At 41.4% G+C, this 24,032-nt stretch overlaps 1 protein-coding gene across 1 annotated transcript in view; it reads left to right on the forward strand.

Annotated features, from left to right (window-relative positions):
* LOC123320024 overlaps positions 1-24,032 on the forward strand; it is an 86,324-nt gene that overhangs the window by 18,824 nt on the left and 43,468 nt on the right. The window contains exon 2 of the mRNA XM_044907164.1: positions 2,239-2,386. Within this exon, the coding sequence (XP_044763099.1) occupies positions 2,311-2,386 (76 nt within the window). The 5' untranslated portion in view covers positions 2,239-2,310. The remainder of the gene's footprint in view (positions 1-2,238; positions 2,387-24,032) is intronic.

Below are 24,032 nucleotides of genomic sequence, written 5' to 3' on the forward strand. Positions count from 1 at the left end.
CATCCCAATGATAGGTGCACCTTGCTCTTTGAGGATCAGAACGATAAAGAGAAATAGTATAACATATCATCATAGCAGCTGCATGAGGTCGTGTAATCGATGAATTTTCTTCCTATAGAAAGAACCATGTCAGCAATTCCAAACTCGTTCAGTATCTACATGAATTTCTTTAAATAAACTTGATTGAAGTATCGGAAAAGGTTGGACTTCGGAAAATGTATGAGTTTATAAAGTCACTTGAAAAAAGTTGAAGAAAATTGAAACCAATGTATGGAATATGTATCGTTTCTCTCATTCTCTGAATTTCCTGTTTGTCTACATAGAAACTCAGAACTTATCCATCCCTCCGATGACGAGGATCATCATCCCCCGCAGAAGAGAACCTTGCGCGAATAAACCAAGAATTCGGTCCGATTTAAGTGGTCAACGTCCTCCTTTTTCCATCCTTCCGGATCTCAGCAGATTTTCCACGGGAAATCCGTTTTTCCGTCCGTGCACGTGACTCGCCTTCTCCCAGCATCTTTGCTTCAAAGACTCCTTCAGATATATTCCGGATGCTGTATCAGTCAGCAATTTCTCGAGAGATGTATAACAGCCTCTCGAGTTGCATATTCCGATGAGGGTCTTTTATTTTCGGGATTTCCAACTTTTTTGTCTCGCGGTAAAAGGTTCCGCTTTACAGGATGGTCCCAAATTTTCGCCCCCAACTCTTCAAGATATCAATTTTTTTGTTTTTCCGAATTTCACTTCCTCGAAATCGACTCACAGAAGTTTTATGAAAAAAATTGCTTGTTCGAATCGATAAGTAAGGTCACCCATTCAGGCACTTGACTCGCCCATCGCTGCTTTGTCCTGTTTAGAAAAAAAATACAGATCCGATTGAGTATATAACCGTTTGAGATGAGTAGGAAATGCCCCTTCAACATATCCCGTCGATTCTTTCCTAGCCAACATTCCACCTTCCTAATATCGTGGCCACAATCTCCGCGAGACAATTAAGATAACATTTGACAATTAAATTTGACAAGTCAAACGTCATTTGAACGAACGAGATAGGAAGTTATAAATATTCATTGCTTCGAGTCTTCCTCGTTGGAAAGGGCGCAGATGTTGGAGAATTATACGGTGTGCAGGCATGTTTATGAGACGGTGTCAGTTCTCTCTGATGCTGGCAAAGACGACGCGGCTCATTGAATATTAACGTTACATGAAAATTAATAACTACGGGAGATGCAGCAATTTGGTCGATTTCACTCCGGACATATCAATATTTATATGCGCGAACTATTTGATTCTATATGGAATATTCAAAGAACATGATGTTTATTGTAAAATCAACACATCATGTATTCCTAATTATAAGACAAAGGGAAAGAATCTCCATTAAGACTGGCAATAAACCAGACACATTTCTAAAAAGCGTGTTCAACTAACGAGACGACAATCGAAAACCGCCTAATTTTCTTGAACAGTCGACAGACGCGTACCAAAAATAGCAGCCTATAATTCGATTAGGACCAGTCTCATTCGTCATGTGACCGAACAGTAAGCCGAGAAATGTCGCTAACGACTTTTGAGGCCGGTAATTGTCTCCTGGCCCGAAGATAAAATTCGAAAGGGAGATTTAAACGAGTTAAAAGCGCCCTTAAATCAATTTTCATAGGTAATAAACTTCCAAGGATCGCTCGACAGAGACGCGGCGGTAGGTACTCCAACTTTCTGGAAGAATTTCACCGTCTATCCGTGTGTTACTTCCGATCCATTAGGATGACTGTAAACATGGGGTGCCGAGACAATATTTTCGAGGTTTTGGCTGTATCTATCGGATCGTATACGGCAGAATTGAACAAATGCTCAACATGCCCACGCAATCTTTCAAAAGCTCAGGCTTAGTGAACAAAAAACGCTGCGATTCAGACAATAATCAATATAGGGTGTAAGTGAATTGTTGCTCTGCTCGAATTTGCCTTATTTAACTTCACTTCTCCACAGACAGACAGACATACAGACAAAAATGAATAACGTTCATGTATTAGAAAAATTTACTTTGATGTCAGCATTCACGAAATGTCTTATTGAAGTTGAAGATAATGAGTGGATAGAAAGAAGTAGACAAGGTTAATGAAATAGCTCATTCAGGAAACTTTTTATTTATATGCCATTAGACGGATTCTACCATGAGTATGTAATTTCTTCCTCTGATTTTTCCAGCAATAATCTCCATTTCTCAAATTACAGATTATAGTTATAGGCAACTACTGGTGCTAAACTGGCGATACACAAGAACTTTGTAGAACAGAACAAAACAAAATGGCAGCTGGAACGTGTTTAACTAATGCAGCTTCTGTGGCCTGGATCCTGACTGTTTTCTTTGCCGTTGCGAAAGGTTGGTAAATGAAATTTTGGTGGGATGATTGAAAACTCAGGTGTTTTAATCCTAGCTGAATCTGTGAGGCGATAATACACGTGTAAAGTTCTGATTACACATAAGAACACAAAGCTGATGAAAACGCCAGGGTTTTCAATCATTCTTTTTTTGACTCCTGAATTGCCTTTTGAAGTATTTTATGTTTCATAAATTCGTGATAATTGTTGAAACGTATTCGTAATAAAAATTATAATCTATCAAGTTCTTAGTACATGTCGCGTCTTTCTGTTTTTCGAATCCTGTTTATCGTGCCTGGTGTGCGTATAGAGAGTGTTCAAGATTGCCGTGAAAAAGGGCAATCAGTCGGCAGCGAGCAGAACCCAGCGAGCGTTCGAGATAAGGTCGTTAAATTCAATTTATGTATCTGTTTTGCGTTATCGAAGTACGGACCATCGCGTGACTGCTTCCTTCAGGAAACGTTCGAAATTTCCCCGAATTTATAATCTTCGCAGGACCGTCCATCATACTCGTTTCCCTTCTCTCCATAATAATCGTACCTCTTCCTACTAGATCGACGATTATTGTGGCACGTAACACTCTGCCCGGCCATATTAATAGGATCCAGACGCCGATGAGATACGACCTTCGTTTGTTTCGACGCCGCCGACGCCGCTCGAAGGAAACGATACAATAATTGATGACCGTCCGATTTATCGGGAGGTATTCTATTCCCGGATTTTTTAACAGGGTTCATGTCTCGGATCGCCGGGGGTGAGATTTTTTTTCGTTGATCGATCACGACGACGCCACTGACCGGAAATTAGGGGGTTTTGGTTTTATTTCAACGCTGGCATGTTGGAGTACTCGGGTAGTTCATTTTTACTCGGTGAAGTAGGTAGGAAATATGTTAAAGAGTTACTTGAAACCCACACTAGTCAGATCACCGTGCCAAAATTAGAAGCATACAGTTTGTTACAATTTTTTGTACAAATGTATTACGTCCCACCTTCGATATCAAATATTCTGAGGTTAGGAATTCCAAAAGTACTATTATCATAGTGAAATATTTCATTAAACCATATCACTTGATGCTCGCCTTGTTTTATACAGGGTAAGTCTTTGACTCGTACAAATATTTCAAGAGTAGATTCTTGAGGTCTAAATAAAACCTTTTTTCCTATACTATTTTTTCCGATTCGGCCCTGGTAAAAAGATACAGCCATTTTAAATTTTTATTATGAGCTGTGCCACCTCTAGAAAAACAAACTCTTCAGAATAATTTGATAAATCTGCGAGACTACACACCTGTGGATCTTTTAAACAGAGTTGTATTCAGCCAAAGTACCCAATTTTTCAAATTTCACAGATACTTTCTAATTTTTGAACATCAAATTACTCAAAAACGGCTCAAAATAATAATAGTGCTCTGGGAATATGCGAACTAAGAATTTCTGATAACGAAGGTCCTTAGAAACATCCCAGTTGGTATCTGTTCCGGATCTAATTCGAAAATGGCGTTTTGTATGAGTTCTGTTGGTCCGTCCCTGGCTTGGTAGGGAATCGATACGTCCCTTGTTTGCACTCGATATAATATAGAAAACCGACATGGGGTAAGAGACTGTTCGACAGCTCGGGGACCTTCGAGGTGAAGGAAGACGGGCGTATCCTCAATGTACACAGCGAATCCGGTAAGTTTGTTTGACAGGTAATATCTATAAGATACACAGGAAGGCCAAAACCTAACCCAACAATCGCGAAAATACAAACAAGACCAGTAGCGCATCCTAAATCTATATGGGAAAACTGTTTTATCGCGCTGTCTCTCCTACTGACAGCTTTTTATATCGTCGTCGTCGGACCTGATTGAGACGTTGAGCCCCCCGGGGGATTTATTCAGATTTTGGCGTTCGAAACTCCTAACTGAAAAATTGGAGATCCCTTTTTTCGGATGATTCGCACGCAGAATAAACGGAGGACGGATCGGGTCTTTGCTCTCGAGGAAATCGCTGTAATCCTTTTTTTTTTCTTCACATCAGTTTATCTAGTCCGCGCTTTTATTCGATAAGGCTATACGGATATATCGAGGCGATTTGAAAAATCGACTTAGGATTTACTGTCTGGATCCTCACGAGCTTATTGTTATACAGGGTGAGTTGTTGACTCGGACATAAAGGCCCAATAAATCATTCGTTTTTCAAAGTTGGGTTTTTCCGTCGAAAATCACTGAAAACTCCGTCAAAAGTGAATTTTTACCCGCTCTGTCGACTCGTTAAACAACACCCATCACATCTCCCGGCCATTAATAAATAATTCATAAAATTTCGTAGGTTCTAGTCGGTCGTTTTCCCCGCGGTCTGCGCCCGACGCCGCAGGAAATATAAAAATTCCGCATGACGTGAAACATCCCCGGCCGAAATGAAAACGAGACGAGGAAAAAAAACCACTCTTGATTATTTCGACCACTAATGCGCCATCAACGCGATTCCGAAAGGGATTGTAGAAGAGGGAATTCATCAAGTGTGACACGACCACCGTTCCGAACATTTTTAGCGATTCCTTCCGGATAATGGCGGACGCAAAAAATGGACCAGTCTGGAGAGCGTTATGGGCATGTCGAGTGTGGATCCCCTGATGGTCGGCATTTTGGTATAAATGGATGCAAAAAATTTTCTCGACTCGTCATTCTGTATATTTCATCCAGAACTTCATTTTTGGACTACACCCTGCTTTTTATTGCTTGTTAATGGTGGATTTTCGGGAAATTTATGAAAGAATACTCTTCCGAATTCAATCTGCTCTTCTAATAACCTTCAAATTTAATCCGATAGCACCAAATCGCCTATGCTGAACTCAGAATATAGGAAGGCCTTCCAAATGAGGTATCACTTGCCCCATCTACGTTATTCAAAATAAATTTGATTTAAGAAGTTCAAATTCCTATGTGTCCAGAGGTTTTTATACAGGGTTAGCCTCTGACTCGTACAAATATTTCAACAGTATATTTCTGAGGCCAAAAGGAACCCTTTTTTGCAATACAAATTCGGCCATGATAAAAAGATATAGCCATTTCAAGTTTTCATAATGAGCTGTGCCACCCCTGGACCTTCAGAATGACAAGCTGAATCTATGACACTACAGATCTGTGGATCTTTTAAACAGAATTCTATTCAGTAAAGTACAATTTTTCAAATTTCACAGATACTTTTTAATTTTTGAACATCAAATTACTCGAAAACGGAACATTATACGAAAAAATTTGAGGAATACTTTTATTTTAAAAAAAGTTCAAATATTTATAAGATAACGTCCAACTCAGTGTCAAGAGTTGGGTTCTTTGAATTTTTGGTAATGAAAAACTGGAAGACATATCTTTGTCCTATTTCATTCATCTCGCTCGATATACAGTTTCAGCCCTCTGCACTTCTCGAAACCAACGATTAGTGGTTTTCTCTTAGTACTCTCGATTTGCACCTCTCATAATTTATCAATTGTATCTTCTGTTTTTCTGATGGACGTTCTTATGTTGCTCAATAAAGGAAAAACTATATTCCGAAATTCATTCCATTCGATAAAACAGTTTGTGAGATAGAACTAAAAATGACATTTTTTTTGTTTGTGTTTTCAATAGTCTGTATCTCTTAAACAGAGCCGATTCGGAAAATATGGTAAAGGAAAAAGGTGTATCTTTTGACCACAAGAATCTACTGTTGAAATATTTGTACGAGTCAAAGACTCACCCTGTATATTTCTGTTGTACTGACCTACAAAGCCTCTATTTTCTTTTCAATTGTCTACTCTATATAATAAAGCTTCAAATAAAAGAAACGGTCAAGTAACGATATGTTGACTGAGGTGTAGAGTTACAAGCTTGGCCCAACATGAGTATGAGAGATATGAAATTGAAATTCGATATGTTTAAAGCTTGATAAGTCTACTATTGACATCATATCTCAGGCATTTTGTTCATCTGGTGTAATTCAAACCCACAATTATTGTGAAAAATAAGCCTGCTAGCATACTATCTACATTACAACTCGTGAAATCGGAAATTTCATGTTTTCTCCGATCTCTCGCATCCTAACATGCAAACAATCGTCGAAGTTCTCGTCCCGACGCATTCACGCTTCGCGAAAATTGAAAAAGATCGAACTTTGTAGCGACGCGCGCCCTTAGCCGGTAATCCGCACGGCAAAAACATCGTAAAAGTATAAGAACAGGTCGCAAACCTGCCCAAACATCCGGAATACGACATAAAATTCCGACGATCCGCGCGCTAAATCTAGCGGGCTTATCTCGGCCCACCGACACCCGACGTCGGCTCTTTATTGCGGCCCTTTTTCACGGCTCTCCGACGACGACGACGCCGGCGTCCCTTCTGCACGTATGCATATCGCGGGTTTCGTCGCGCGGTGCTGATGCTGTCCGACCCTCTTTTTTCCCATTATGTTTTTTTTTTATGGGACCGGCGTTAAATGGGGCTGAGACATCTATTTTTGGGGTTGCTGGGGGTAATAGAGGACACGATCAACATCGGCAATTACCGGGAAAGTTTGATGATGGCTATTTCTTGCGGTGGAAATATACCCAATCGTCCTTGAGATTTATCGCGTCGTTTCAACTTGGTACGTTTCATCGTCTGATGATAACCTTCTTTATACAGGGTGTGAATGAAAAGTTGCGTGGAATTTTAGTTTATCTCTCTCAGTTTTCTGGTTTCCAAGAAAAAAATCAAGAATTACTATTCAGGGACTGACATGAAAATTGAAAGACGTAAATTAGTGTCTTTTTCGAAATCGCCCTGTATCTTATAAACGACGCATTTCCGGGCAAAGGCCCACAGGACCTTTCCGACTCCAAATAACCCAGAGATCAATATCCTGACGAATTTTCGCCCATAATTCTAAAAACACGGACAATTCGACAAAATGATAACAGAGAAAAGCTCGCAGAAATTGATGTTTTTAGGCATTCTATAAAATCGGTTTTAGTGCGGCGTTACTCCTCAAAAAGGTGTTATGAGATGAGAAGATGGTGTTTTTGAGGGTACTTGGGATGGTATGAACAAAATAGCCACAAAGATGACTTGGGAAAAGCAGGAATAACGATGTAGATGGCGTCGGTCGCCAATATCAGACGGCGGCGTAGTAAATGAAGCCCGATATTGAGTAATAACGAAGTGCGTCGAGAGAAGAAAATCGGGGGACGAGTAAAGTGTATATTGGCTTTTTTAACAGTGTCCCGGAGTGGGCTGTCGGCCTTAAAACGGGCCGTAAAGCGGCCATATAATGAATTTCGGCACGGCGCGGCGCTCTCATAACCGCGATTTACGATTCCACCATAAAATTTCTAATTTCTCGCTCCGTTAATCTAACAACAAGTTAAACATCATTTGTGTGTTGATGATTCCGACCCCTTCGGCAAGGGTAATTCGGCGATTCGATTTCAATAATGTCGGGACCGGGGGAGGAGTGCGTTCCGTAATTACATTTTGTTGCTTCATCATCTTGACGTTGCCGCTGCTGCTGCGTCGGATTGTGTGCCGCCGATGCTCGGTTGACGGTTACGGCCTCGAATTACCGACGCTTCTGTCGTCGCCAAATTGACTCGAAAATCGAAATTCTACGCCGAATTTGAGAACGAGTGTTGCCGCCTAATTGGGACATCCCTGCGAAAATTCGCGAATTTCGTCGCATGCCACCCCTATAAATTGAATCTTCTCCGATACCCGGTGGGGAATTCAAGATGATGTTCTCTGCCTCTCGTCGATTTAGAACCTTCGTTATACCCATAGACCGGCCACAGCGAGAAATCACATTTTTTCCTTAAAACATTCGTTTCAATTTTTACTCTGATCTGTCAAAAAGCAAGACTTTGATAGGTTATGATGCAGTCATAAAATAATCCTCGTTTGTAGTAATTCTGTGGTGCACAGTGCTCAACCAAAGATTGAACCTTTGTGGTTCAATACAAGTCACTTATTCTTCCTTCAATCCATAGACATAGAGACATGGACTGTGCCTTCCCTTTATATCTATGCATGAAATACGGTCAAAAAAAGTGACAGAGAGAAAAACACGTCGGGAATGCAGTTGTCTTTTTCTAGAATTTTGATTGGTCTACACTCACCTCTATGTGAACAAAAAAGAGAAAGGTATATCCCGACGAGCTTTTCTCTCTTTCTAATAAATAGCCAATTTCATGCTGGCATTGCTCAGTCCATGTCTCTATGTCTATGCTTCAATCCTTCCAACATGAATGATGTATTGTTGGTAGCGGTCCATTTGCAATACGGCGAAGTTCACTAATAACCTATCTTATACGTTTCCATTGTTTCCAAATTTTGAATCGAAAGATTCATGTATCTTCTTACTTCCTCTTTGTTGTATACTTCATAATTCAAAATATAAGTGGATTGTTGTTAGATAGCACACCCGAACAAATTTTTTTGACGATCGAATCCATAAACCAAAGGTTCAATTGTATGGAAGCACTCTTTGTGCAATAAAATCATACTCCATTCAGAATCAATTCGTGAACCCATCAAACAAACACACCCCATAGAAAGTTTTCGAGTGAATTAACCAAATATCGACGACGTGTAACAAAAAATCAATTCATATTTCGAATTTCCGACGCATTCTTCCCCAATCCCAGTCCATTGTAGTCTTATCCCGGTGTTATTTCACCTATCCATCCCTCGGGCGATCGATGCGCGCCATTCGTAACGCACCCCTCTTACCTGTCAAAACTAATCATAACCATGAATGGTCATTTTGTTCGCGACCAACGCAGATCCGTCCGGTTCTATGGTACAAGAGGTTTCTATGGCGATCACCGAATTAGATCGCGTCGTTCGTGACACGGCAGGTGACGCTCTTTGACAGGGGGATCGGGCGGAGACAAAGGACCGGGCATCCGAAAAAAGGAAGAAGAGTTTGCCGGGTTGGAATTGGGTTTTGTTCGGACGAACGCTAGTGTGTGCCGGGTGGGAGATACGTTACCGGTCTCGGTGTGTAATTATGCGGTTGGAGTGGTGCAATTTACTCGGCAATTTTCGATAACGAAACACTGTAGTAGACAAGTTCACCTGCATCAAGTATAATTATCGGAATTGAGTGGTTTGTGCGCGGCGTTTTGAGTCGCGGAAACTTTTCATTATCCTATCGAACGACGGAAACTTGCACTATTTATAAATAGCGCGAAGAAGTCTTCTCCCTTTGAAATTCGACGATCGACCTTGACTCGATCCTTCGTTAGAATAATTCACGCGAAAATTCGCGTCTAACGAAATCGGCAGAGTGAAAAAACGGGGACAAAAACAGACAACTTCTCGTCCCTCATGGCCCACTCCGCGAAGGCCCTAAATTCGTTAACAGCTCCTAAGATATTTATAAAGTAATCAACATAAATATCCGAGTCGCCATCGAAGGAAATTTCTTTCGGCGCTACCGACGAGGGTCGTACTTGTATAATTCATTCTTTTCTCATCCAAATTCCGCTGATGAGACGTAATTAATTCTTTTTTAAATCGCCGGGTCCGGATTAATGTCCTGATTATGGACTATTTGATGAGGATTAATTTTCATAGATTAGCGTCGCTGGAAGGAATCACGACGGATGGATAATTAGGGCTTCCGTTTGTTTGTTTTTCTCCGGCGGAGTCCTGTCGTCATTCTTTGAGATTGGATAAAAGGAATAAGATATCGACGGGTCAGATTAGCTTAACTGTGTTGAAGTTCTTAACGTCTGGAGTGATGTCTACGGTGTTTTGGAACCTTACGCTGAGCTAAACTAAGCAGAAGTAGCTTTAATCGACTAGATTGAAGCATTTGACTTTTGGAAGTAGATGACAACAAGAGCAGATTCAACGCATTGGGAATATTGTATTTCCTAGAGTGTGCATGAAGTTGAATTGTGACTTTATGAAATGATTGTTTCGTCATGTGAAAATCAAATAATACAAGTGTTTAAGACATAATAATAAAGGTACAATTTGCAGCGTTTCAATTGATGTTTTTGCTCTTATTCTTTGCCATGTCTTCATTCCATTCGGATGGCACTTTTCTTACGGTACCAGATGGAAATTCCGTGAAAGCCATCCCTGTAACTGTATCTCGCCATCATCGCCTTCTGCGTCTATCCGCCATAGAGGAGGGAACTCTCCCAAGTCGAGATAACGAAATGACTCGAGTTTTCCACGCTACCGAAGTTTTTATGACGACGTTTCAGGCGGATCCAGGAAGTTCCGCAGACGTTCCTCCGGCCAGGAGGTCGGGAAATTCGAACCCCACCTTGACGGAATGGTTTCTCCGGGTTCGGGAATGAATTTTATCGGGTTCTTCATTGTTTTTCGATTAAGGGATACGCCAAGATTGATTTATCATTTCTGTGAACACAACCATAGATGAGAAACGTCACGATGACGCTTGTCGATGGTGCACTTTCGTACTCGATGCAAGTCTGTGTAATCTGTCACGGTTTTTTATGATGGACGTGTCAAATTCATCTTTTCGTCCCAACAAGATAATTTCGCGTCGACACCATCCACTTTGGCGTGTCCCTCGGGAAGAACGTATCATCAGACTCGTCTCGATTGACCTTTTTTTTGTCGACGTCCGTAATTGATTGCGCGCTCAATCCAATACGGATCAGACAAATTCGCCGCCACTTTTTGATCGATGCCTTTCTGTTTATCCGAAACTCGGCTTATCGCCGTCCCCGTGAATAACGGGCCCCCTCGGGCCGATTTTTATTAAACGCCGCCCCTTTTCCTCTACCCCCGTGACGTCACCCGCCGTCTTAACAGTTGATAGTTTGACAAATGCGTTCCGGCCTTTCGGACTGCGCGGGGGGCGCTGCTGTCCCGCTGGGCATCCCCGTGAATCATGCCCGGGCCCTTCGAAGGTTCGTTTGGGAGGCAGATTGATTAAGATTTTCCGTTCTTGTCCTAATGGAGAGAGGGGCCTGGGGGTATTTGAAATGTCATCCGGCTTAATGAAGCGATATTTATGTGTGGGAACATGAAAAATGAACGGACGAACTTGGCTAGGACGTAGGAGCGGACACCGATGACGTGTGGGAAATTATTGCTTCATCATGGGGAGAGAAGGTGGTTGCAGAGTCAGGTGATTCTGCTCAGAGATGTAGCTAGAGGGATCTATTCTGGATCGTCATCATTCTATATCTTGAGTATCTTATAAGTCTTATTCTTCAGGTCCGAATTATACATCACCTTACATAGTGATCCTTGGAGATGAAAGGCATCCCGGCGACGTCAAGAAATCGGTCTAAGGCGTCGCCCCCTCTGGAGACGGCGTCATCCCGATCGCTGAATAATTCACCGTGGTTCTCCGTCGACTCCATGTTTGCCAACGTTTGGCAATTTGTCACGTGTTTTAGATGGATCTCGAAATTGAATCATTACAACATTTCCGCACCCGGAGAATCGACTACGGACACGTTTTCCGACGCGAGTCGAGACTGCGGCGTCCCGACGCCGTTTCCAAGGAAATAATTCGGTCCGAGTTGAGATTGATTGGGAACGTTAGACCAAATATAAAAATCTACTGATTCTATTGTGTTCATAAGAGAAATATGAACTCCCCAGGATCGTTAAGAGGCGGTTAGGGCTCTCCGGATGCGGGGATCCATCAGGATCTCCCGTCTTATCAGAGTTTGCAGACTGATTGCCTTCATAAATTATCGGGCCTGATGGTGATTTTTACCGAAGTCTCTTCCTAATCTGGGGCCGCCTTAACCCCGTTCGGCTGCCGGCAGTTTATTTATTCTGCTGATAAAGCTCAGTTTTCGGAACGTGCCCTTCCATAATGAGTCTGCTGCTGCTGCTGGACGAAAAATGGGAGATGGGAGCACTAAATTCCGGGACGCCAGAAAATTGCGAACCGTGGGCGAAACCTCTTCTTGCACTTTTACCGAGATAACTTACGTTTCGCTTCTAGAAGTTCGATGGATTCAGTTGGCAAAACTCGAATGAAGTAATCGAATATGGTGTAAACTGTAAAACAGCATCGACCACGAACAGAGGATTCAGTCGGGTCCCGAAATATGGGGAATAATAAACTCGAATAAGATCCCGGCGATATTTCAGAGTCCCCATTTGCATCAACAAGTTACACGCCTAATACGCCAATTTTTCTTTTACGAGCCAGACCGGGAATAGACTGGTTGCCGTATTCCTAGATGAAAAATACCCTCCGGAGATAAATTCCAAGATAAATAACGTCTCCAAAAACAAGACCGTCGTGTCCTGGAGTCCCGCAAACAGACCCATACATCTGCGACTTTTAAAATATATAAGCCAAACAGGACGATAAATTCGGGAGTCGGTCGGGGGGTGAGGAAGGGGTTGGTACGGGACCGTCTAGTCGGGGCGAAAACTGGAAAATGAGGCGACTGGGACTGGGACACCTGCGGTGACTCCACGCGAACTTCATTTACGTCGATTTTGGGTTCATTGGCGTCCTTGGGATTTGATGAACTACTTTGTTTCACCTCAATCGAAACCATGTTTAGTAAAATGCTCGTTTAATCTTGCCAAATCATATCATTCGTGTTCAATCAGTATTGTTTGTTGCTAGCAACATAAGGTCTATAGTTTTGACCGAATGTCTGTTATTTTAACGTTTGTAGTTGATTTTCTCTTGAACCCTCTAGTCGACTGTTCAGCTGCCTTCTGTAGTTCTTCATTTCTTGTTATATACAGGGGTGAACAAAATGAATGAATACCGACTTCCCCGTCGAGAACTGTCGTGGCTAATTAGATAAAAAATCGTTCTATTGTGTCATTTCGTAGCGACACAGAACGAGCCGCCGTCACATCCATCTAGGACGTAAAACCCGACAAATATGCTCGGAAACACACCATTCTTCCCGGCTAATAGGCGACGCTAGTTCATAAATAAATTTCAGGCATTCCCGATAGTCTGCAACCAAGTCTACACTGCCCGCAGTCACGCAACGCGATGTATGATCGCCAGGTAGCCGATTCCGGTATTTTTTTATTTCGCCTCTTTTTTTTTCGCGTCGGGAAATTGCCCGTAATTCAGATCTCGAAGGAGCGAGCGAGAGACGAGTCGAGTGTCGAACTAATTGAGGCTTTTCACGTTACGAACGTCTGGAGATGGAGCGGAGGATCGGCAGATAACGGGTTCAATGATCGACTCGCACAAAATCGAGTGCCACTCTTCAAATTAGAGCGTTTGAACGTAAACGGAAATATTTCCGGTTAATTACGGAAAAAGAGAAGACGAGATACGGGGGTCGGACAACAAATTTAGTACTTTTTCGAAAGAAAACATCCCTTTAAGATCACTCATGCTGTTTGTATCGAAAATCAAGTGTGGATTGATTTAACATCCGTTGATGACCATATTTCTAGGTGAAATGCAGATAGTAGAGGTTCTTCATTTAATTTTCTCTCGAAATCATATCTTTCGAAGATTTTCACGGGTCGAGATTTTTGACACTGAGAAATATAACTTGTGCATGATGTGAAGCACTTTGCAGATGTTTTTCGCATAATTTCTTCAACTCCTTAACTTAGAAACCATCCACAGGATTCAAGCAGTTCAAATGGCTCGTATTTTCGACGAAATCTCTGGGCAAGGTTCACCGTTCCGAAATAACATTTCACCGGCTTTTACAATGTCGCAACGGAACTTGGAAGAGCACAATAAAGATCAATCTAAATTTTTTATCGCCAGAAACGTGACACGGGAGTCGCAGGAGCTTTAACGACGGCCATTACTCCAGAAATCTCTTGGTTTTCACAAGAACCAAGCCAAGGAATGTAGATTTCGTCTGTTATCATGTGGACTGCATCAATTAAAATTCTCGAAATAATGAAACTTGCGGTCCGAGGGAGCGTGGGAACCGGCGAAAGGATGGTTTTGTACCATAAAGCTGATGTACAGGATGGGCAAAATTCGTTGTCTACTGGGAGGATCTCGAGAAGTATTTTCAGAGGAACAAAGAATGGTGAAAACCGTAGCTTCCTACGCTTCTGCGTTTTTGAGTTATTAGCAGAAAAATAGATTTTAACGATTTCGAAAAGTTTTCATAATTTTTTGTCTTTGAAGTAACAGATCTGGAGCTTGAACCTTCTACAGGCACCTTTTTACGCAGAATCCACTGATGAGATCGAAATATTTTCTTCACTTCGAATAATTAGGCGAATTTTTTATTTTTAAATTGGAAAGAGATCATTTTGTGTTGATTCTACTCAAAAAGTGCCTGTAGAAGGTTCAAGTTTCAGATCTGTAACATCAAAGATAAAAAAGTTATGAGAACTTTTCGAAATTGCCAGAATCTCATGTTTTGCTAATAACTCAAAAACGAAAAATCGTAGGAGGTTACGGTTTTCACCATTCTTTGTTTCTCTGAAAAAGAGCTGGGAAATGCGACATCCTTTTTCTTCTAGCTCTTATAGTTCTTGAGATCCCGTCAGTAGACAACGAATTCTGCCCACCCTGTATGTTCTTGAAAGTTCGGAATATGACGATGGCAGCGGAAAGAGTGGGTTTCGAAAAAAGCTCTCTTTATGTTCGGACGTAAATATACCCCTTTGGTCGTAATAATACCGAGTTTTACATATCGCAATTCGACAAAACGAAAAAAAAGAAGGAATTTTGTCTGTGCGACCGACAGCCGTTGTTATATTAGGAAATCTCGCGTGACCGAGAGGCAGAACGGGGCGGGGTCTACGGGCTCGATATTCTTTAAATTTATAATGCGGACAAGGCCGTTCATCATCGTCCCCGTGTTCGATACTTTTTCGTCGGAATGCTCGAAACTCCAGAGCAGAGATCGATCCGGGAAATCCGAATGTTACGCCGCCGCCACCGCCATTAATACCCCCAATTTGACGGCAGATTTATGGATTGTTTCGACGAAAGTATGAAATTTACGATACGAATTTTCGACGCTACGGCCGCTCGTAAGATTCAAATTCGATTAGGGCGAGGGGGCGATAAATCCGGGCGATGGTTACCCCCGTCCATCTGTCATATGACGGGCGTTTCCAAAATTGGGCGATGAACCGGGGACATCCTTCTAGGGATAGAAAAAAGAGTTAACGGCGTTTATAAAATGAAATTAATCACTTGGCAACGTCTGGTGAGAATGTAGCCTTGAATTATGATTCTTTTTAGTTTTTTCACTTTATTTTTTAATGCAAATCATACCTACTCTGAGTTTGGTCGATTTGAGAATTAAACCACGGACAAACACGAGATTTTCAGCGAAGAAAAGAAACGGACCTGGAAAAACACGATTGTGTATTCCTAGAAAAACATCTGCGAACTCCTCGAAATACATCTACATCAATCCAGCGTCTCCTTGGCGATAACAACGGCCGGAGACAGAAAAGACCAGAGATTTCCCCCGTTAAAAGTGTCTCGATTCTCTGATCTCCCGTCTTGTTTGAAAAATAAACAGGACGTTTTCCCGATATATTTTCCGATTGGATATCTTCCCCTCTCGTTTTTATCGTATCGGAGTCTGGCGAATTCCACCGCTATATTAAAATCCTGGAAAGATGAAAAAGAAAATCGGTAATAATGACGGAAAATGAAGATGGGATTTTACCCGAGGGAGGTTATTAATTATTTACGTTGCGTCAAGTGAACAGAATTCACGTTAGGAGCAGAAATGAGTTCTCAGCTTCTGCCATGTGGAAGGAATTGGGAGAAAAATTGTATTCTGTTTTTGAGTCGAATAACGAGTTTTCCAAATTCTATACCGTCTGAAGATTATTATCGGACAAGCTCAATTTCAAATCAGCAATACACAAGCTGAAAGATTTGAATGATTTCGAGTGAAATTCAGCGTCACGTTTCAACAAACTCGATCTAACATAGGTTCAGGGAAATCTCCACGCTAGATGGAACGAGAATACTACAATTTGGCCGTTCCGTGAGATGGCTCATGAAAATATCGTAAATCTTTTTTATTGTCGTCGATATTTCGACTTTTCAATTTCAAACGGGAAGATTTATGCCTATTTGGGCACTTTTCATCTGTGATCAGAAAGGAGGAATAAAAGGGCGAATTGAAGATACCGATCTCTTAATATTCCCGATGATACCCCTGGAAAAGATACGATCTTTCTCTTGTTAAATTGGATTTTCTCCTACTACGCTACTGCACTTCAAATGGGGAGTACAGTCAAGATCGAACAGCTTGAAAATTGTATGTTAGAAACGTACTTTTGGTGTATTCTATACATAAAAGCTAATTTTAGTTCACAATTTTTCATCTCGTTCAAAATGGTTTGAATTATTCGATACAGTGAAAATTAAATCCTTTCTGCCAGGGGAAAAAGCGTATTCATATATCTCTTGAAAATCTGTTGAATATCGGAGCATATTTCAATGGGATAATCATTATATGATAGGTTTATGTATGAAAATTAATAAACTAGCCAGAAGCTAAAATAATAAACAGCGGATATCAATATCGCCAATTTCGGCAGTAAAAATGAATTTCAGCGGGATGAAAACGGGCTATATTGATTTCTGGCCCACGTCAATCCGCGTTTATTTTTACGAAACATCCTCGCTATTCAGGTCGAATAACTGATTTCCGATCCGCAATAATTCCGGTTCGGAATACTACACCCCTCACCGCCCCCCACCTCGTTCCGTCCCTAGTTACAATTTTCTTTATGAAAGCCGCAACTGATTAACAACGACCAGATTTCAATTAGAAATTTTCGATCGGTTGAAAGGCGAACCGCAACTCTCGAAAATTAATATCATAGGCGGTTGCCGCATATTTATGGCATGGGAACGGGGGTGTTGCATGCGCAGCTCCTGCATCATCGGACGGTGAATCCGGGAATTTTCACTGAATTTATTCGGATATTTTCACTACAGTCCTTTTGGTCTATTAATTTGGTTAATTAATCTTGTGAAAAAAGAATTTAAAAAACGGTGAGGCTCAAAATTCTCGAGATTTTAGGTTTGTGACACTTATTTTCCGGGAGAAAAATAGAAACCTATCAAAGGGTAAAAGAATTCATTCATATCTTATTATTTTCTAGTATGGATCGATTATTTTTAAGTATAGTTGGATTTTAACTGTAACTCTTCTTAATTATCAAGGTGACACGATCGTGTTCTGATTTAATGTCTCGAAGTTAAGGCTGAAAAATCACCACTTCTTCCTGGAAACCCATCCATGTGTTATGGTCACTTCTTGGTTTTTAATCTGGAAGCATATCTTGTTCCGTTCTACTATTCTCGTATATCTTGAGGAAAAATCCGACATAAAACGTGACAATTCCCGCACATGGAACGTCCAAAACACGTATAAATAACCCGGAGCAGCTAGTTATTAGCCCCAAACATTATTCCGGTACCCGAAAGAAGCGCCATAAATACGGCCCATGGCTCGACAGTTTTATTCCTGCGGCAAGACGCATGACGACCATTTTCATCTCTAATAGCTCCAATATTTTCTAAAATATACTAGTACACATACAATGTAGCAGGCCGTAATGGCCCGTTCATCGATCGGCTCCACTCTAGCGTTCCTAACCTACAATTAGAGATAACGCCATATTTATTATTATCATTTCGAGTTGCTGGAACTTCGATTTGTTGCCTGTTAATGGTTGTTCTTATTTCCAACGATCGTTACCGTCGACCTTTTTAATTCCTTTGTTTTGCGGACTACTTGAGCTTCGATTTCACAGGAAAAAAACCGTCCCGGATTAATTCCGTTAATGGCCTCGGTATTTTTCGGACGCTCATGTGGATGATCTTCAGTTTTTCACAGGACGACTGTTTAATTTCGGAGCACTTGAATATTCCCAGTCGATACGAGGCTTGTGGCGTTTTTGCGGGTCTCAAATGGGCTGAATCTTTTTCTCGCGCTTTCAGAATCCACTCGCGCTTACAGATTCCACCTCCATATCTATAGCAACACAGTTGAGATGCAGATTCTGAAGATTGTTAAAGTCTTTTGCTTGTCCATTTACTTCGACAGCTGATAATAACCGAACCAATAATCTCTTCTTGAAATGCAAGAAGTTTCCCCCACACGACAACATAAATCGACTCTTTCTGAGTGATTGAATACTAATGAATGCACGCTGTAAATTGACCAATTCCATTTAAAACCACAAGTATCGAAACGACGTTGTCGCATCTGTCTTGAAGGAGAAGATCTAAACAGCCCATCGTCTGGAGTCCGGTTCTTAACCGAGTTGCGGAAATTCAAAGTTATGGTCCGTAATCGTCATTGTCGTCGAGTCGTTTGGCATTTCAATAAATTTCTAAACTGGACCATAAACTCGAATAACGACATTTTGAGTTCCCTCTGTTTCTGGGCCAGCGCGGGGCTCCTAAATGAGCTGCTGTACCTTCAACCGGTTCCCTAATATTGTGAAGATAACAACGGAAGACCGCAAATTCGAGGTCTGGAGATGTAATAACGTTTAATTTGCCAGTTCAGCAGTTCTTGTTGTGGACCCTTAAGCGTCGATTAGAGAAATGGAGAGATAAAGGAGATATTTCACCTTAATGACGTCAACTTGGCCATCAGCCACAGTCGCATCTTCATCGGTACACACAGATCAAAACTGATTCGTTAAATTAACATCATCAAAAGTGGAAAATTGTCTTGTTTGATTGATGATCTTCAGATCGAAGCATATCTAGGAACAAATTAACAATGATGGTTGATTTTGCTTCATCGATCGACCTGAAACAACCTGGCAGTGACAAGAAAGGGCTGAGGGTGACTAAGAAGACCTTATGTCCCGGATTCTGAGCGGTCGGACGGATGAACTGGAATGGCGGAAGGGCCAGTAGCACAAAATTGGCGACGTCGAAGTATAAGACCAGATTGAAGCCTAATTTGCTATCAATATTCCATCGCTTAAGGGACCGAACCCTGGATTATGTCGTTTTATAATCGGAATTAATAGTTTCGAGTCTACCGAATTTGAATCTGGTGCAGGGTCGGCTTAACGACGGTGCGAAGATGGAAGGGAGGATTTTGATGGGTCTTAAAAATTAATAGTATCGTAGAAATTCGGATTTATTAATGTTAATGTGGATTGGTTCATGAATCAGGTGAATAAAACGACAAGGGAAACTTTTAATGCGAAATTATCAAATTGTGTAATTCCCCTCGATGAAACGATTCCTCCATTCAGCGTTTTCGGATCCACGTTCCATCGCTCTCCTCCCGGTGGCATTTTCGGATCGTATTTCACCATCCCGGACTACATAAAACATAAAAAACGTCGGAAGTCTGAGCGAAATGAAGCATAAAAACATAAAGGATCGCGGAGACACGTACATTCTGAACCGGTTCGACATACGTAAAAAAAACCGACGGCAGCGCCCTCTCCACCGGCCCCCCACCTCCCAGTCCATCACGGCCTACTTCGGGATTCGAGTCGTGGCTCGAAATTCTCACCTACTTCTGTTGGAAATTCGCGGGAATTCAATATGGCATGATTGACACCCCCTTTCGATGTTCCTCGAATTAAACTACGATGTACGTTCTTCTTAGCAACCGAACAGTGGCGGCTCCACAAGGAAACGATACGATGTTACCTGACTACTGTTATTGGGTATTAAATATTTCGGAATTGTTTGACGAAAGACCCTTCATGTTTGGAAATTTATGATTTAAAGGTCGATATGTAACTTTTTGGTTGTTCTGTTTCCCTTTTACGATGTTTGATATCAAAATGTAGGTAGGCATATGAATGTTATCCCTGTTGAAACGCAAATATGGACAACATTTGATATACGAAGTAAGGTAGGGCATAATTTTGTATCACGTCCCGGGGCCAACTAATTCCAATTAATTCCGGAGGCTCCCAACATTGTTCAGTACGTAACGGCTCCTCATCCATCCCTTTGTTATCCGTCCAAACATTTCGCAGCAGCAGCAGCCAGAGGTGGGTAGAGAGAGAGTGAAGGTCTGGAAGAAAAATCTCTTGCAACAAATGGCTGTTGGTGCGGTCAGAGCGGCAACTTCCCCTTCAGCTTTGAGCGGAATAACCGTACCTCTGAAATATGCTGGCGTGTGTGCGAGAGCACGGAATCGAGCAAATTCCATTGTCCGCCACTAAACAATGCCCGCAGGTCTACCGTGATTGTGTATACCGTGCTCTCGACGGCGGGTATTATTTTTGCCGGGATCGGAATATCTTAGGTTGGAGTGCTGTCCGACCAGAAAGAGATTCTACGCTTGAATTAACTTCCGCCCGTTCCTTTTAATGCCCCATTGTTCTTCGCCCCTAAAAAATGCAATTAGGAATGAACGGATCGACGGTATCCAGATGATTGATACATTCCCTATCGCTCACCGGGAGCGATATCCACTTTATACCCAGACTCGCACAAGTTCAGATGCTTTCATAAGTTCTTGACCATGTTTTATCTTTAGATAAGATCTTTTTCGCTATGTCTACTTTCGTGAACATTCACAGTATTAGATTCTTCTTGTACATGTAAAAATTCATCACGGTTTAGTCCCCCTTTTGTTCCTCCGATCATTTTACATGTTCCACCGTCGATCTGAATAATCTTTAATCCTTCGGAAACTCATTTTATGCAAATTACAGTTTAAAAGGAATGCGGGATTAGGCCCCATTCGACAACCCATGTATATCGTACTTTATCCCATGTTTAAATACTGAGATACATGGGGGATTTAGGAAGGGAAACCTTCAGAGACCCCACTTAATTCATATTTGGGAGATAAATAGCTCGGTGTCGTCATCAACCCAAGGACCGCAACCTTCTATTTTATCCGTATTGACGCATTTTACGCTGGAGACCGAACCCGCGTCATTCGGAAAGACAAATTTCATGGAAATTTCCTGAAAACCCTTTGACGCTATCGGATTATGTTGCGATATACTCGGGAGTGCCTACACCTCGACATAAATACGAATATCTGCCCCAGTTCATCACTCGATAAATGATGATGCGAAAGTTGAAACGCGGAAATAAAAAAACAACACATTCGAGGAAGATTATACTCGTACACATATGAACCTGGTTGTCGAAACCTAAAATGGCGGAAAACGGGGTATACCGAAATAATGAAGGTCCTGAGGAATTCAAACACTCCCTATGGCATAGAAAGAAGGAGGAATATGTACGTCGGTCGGAGAGGTAGTGAAGAATCGATAAAGAAAGAGGGGACACGTGGAGACGGAACAGCAGCAGCGGGGTTGGACAACGATCTTGGAATATTAATGTTTCCATCCGGAAATACCAATATTGGTAGTAGTTCGACATAGAGAACGCCATGCCATACAAATACAAATTGTTTTCCGATGGAAATTCGCGACAGCTTCGGCCAGTTTGATTGAATGTTTTCCAGCAGGAATTTTTATGAAAAGGAATCGGGGAGAAATGTGCCCGAACACCGGAATTACGACAACGAATGAATTTCACGGATGTTTTCGAGGTCGTCGTTTTATGGCATACTCGGAAATTTTATTTTTGATTAGATTGATTGATTTTCTTCCTTCCTTTTCGTAAGCCTTGGGACAGAAAGGGATATTTCGATTTTCTTGATTGCGAAGACACTCTCGCAAAACTATCCGATGAGAATAAAACGGTAAACTCGACATTTATAGTCAGCATTCAATAGAAAAATTTCACTCAGTATATTTTCATTACTTGGGTTATACAAGGCGATTCTTCAAGGGGGAAGACTGAAATTGATCGAAGGTCAATATCTTCTGGAAGATAAAAAATGAGAATGCTCATTTGGCCCAGAAAATGGGGTTAGTTAAAAATTCGTCAAGATCGAACGGTTGTGCCAAGATGTATAAAATTCTCAGATTTAATACTACTAAAAGAGTTGCTCTTTCAGAATATGTATCACATTTAGATCTGCGATAATTTTCCTGGAAGATAATCGACTCGAAAGATGACCTTTGAAAAATTCCCAAAAAGATGGGGTCAGTTAAAACGTCCTCAAGACCGAACGGTTGTGCACCTTTAGATTTTAGTATTTTTCTGTTCTTTTACATTTTTAATCATGGTTAGGAGTACGGTATTATGAGAAATCTCTCGCTGCATAAATTTATCGGAGGAACGTGCCATCGTACGAGACACGCGCGCGCCCTGTCGACATACCCCGAAGTTTGTCGTAAAGCATACACAGGAAAATTAGCGGCGAGATGATAAAAGCGGGGGCCCTACAAACGAACTTCCGTTTAAAAGTAAATTCGATTCCGGAAGTTGCGGAAATCCGACGCAAATCGGTACCGAATGGCCTCCTTTGACCGCAGAGAGAGAGGGATATAGCGGCGCTCGGCCTTTGTTTCCGGACGACGTCGACGCTCGTCTGTTTTGGACCGCAACTATTTTTGTTTCGGGACAGATTTCCGTTTTTCCTTTGACCCCTGCGAATTTTTCGATTTGCGGTATAATACCTGCATTAACCTTATGAATATTTCTGCTTGTTCTGCGGATCCTTTGGAAAAAACGATGTTTCATTTATTTCGTCGATGACAGATATGAAATATATTCCAGAGAGTTGAAATATGAAAAGTATCCGGCCTATTTGAAACTATTAGAAGTAGGTTCGATCTAGTCCTACAAGACATGCCAATATTCATATGGCAATATTTCTGCAAAACCCTCGTACACACATATTAAAGGTCCCTCTCTTCCAGGCCGTTGCCATTTTCCGCTTTTTTATTGATTCCCCGGAATCTTTCACCATTATAACCCCGATTTATTGCATTCCCAAATTATAGGTCATAATACTTAGTTCCTTCGGAATGGTCGATATCGTAAAAAAGAAATTGGATATATATGAAAAATGGCCTTACGGATATCGTATCCGATTGGTCGGTCATCGATATCGCGAACAGATCGCACCAAACGTTCCGGATTTTTATGGAAAAAAATACAACACTTAATTACCGCCATATCTATTCATTATATTTCAAACGACGTCGTCAACTTTGATTTTTGGTGGACGGAATTCGATGAATTTTATTCGGTTAACGATTCATTTCAATGGAAAAGATCCATACAGATTTTGAAATAACTTGAATGTCAATCTGAGGGGTTCAAGGTTCAAATCTCAAGTGGCTTGTACCTTACCGAAAAATAGGGATTAAAATGTTCCACTCTGATATCTGATCAGAGAAAATGAGAGATTTTATCGGTCGAGCTAATTAACAGGGAAGAAAGGGAAAATGGCAACTATGCGTAGAGGATATCGATGAGTTGTTGCGAAGAAAATGGAAGCGTGGTCCTCTCATCTCCTCATCCCTCGGCCCCTAAATCAAATAACTCCAGGTCGGGGCTGCAAATTACACTTCGATTCCTCCCTCTGGGGCATAATCCCGAAATAATACGATACGTGACCAATATTTTGTTTATTTAGGTTGCCAGCGTCGCTGCTTTATTAGATTTACCCGACATAATTGGAGATTAGGTAAAATAACTGGGAATATTATGAACTTGGTACACTGCGAATCGATGCATTTCGCAAAGTTCTGATTGAATTCGGTAATTTCAGGTGGAACAATAGCCCGACAACCAATTACAACTTCGTACCGAATTGTAATAACCCGGCAAGTTTTGTAATTTCAATTTCGCTATTTTGAAACTGTTTCAAGAAATACGACACTTCTGACTTTAATTAG

Source organism: Coccinella septempunctata, chromosome 9, assembly GCF_907165205.1.
Source record: "Coccinella septempunctata chromosome 9, icCocSept1.1, whole genome shotgun sequence".
Classification (NCBI taxonomy): domain Eukaryota; kingdom Metazoa; phylum Arthropoda; class Insecta; order Coleoptera; family Coccinellidae; genus Coccinella; species Coccinella septempunctata.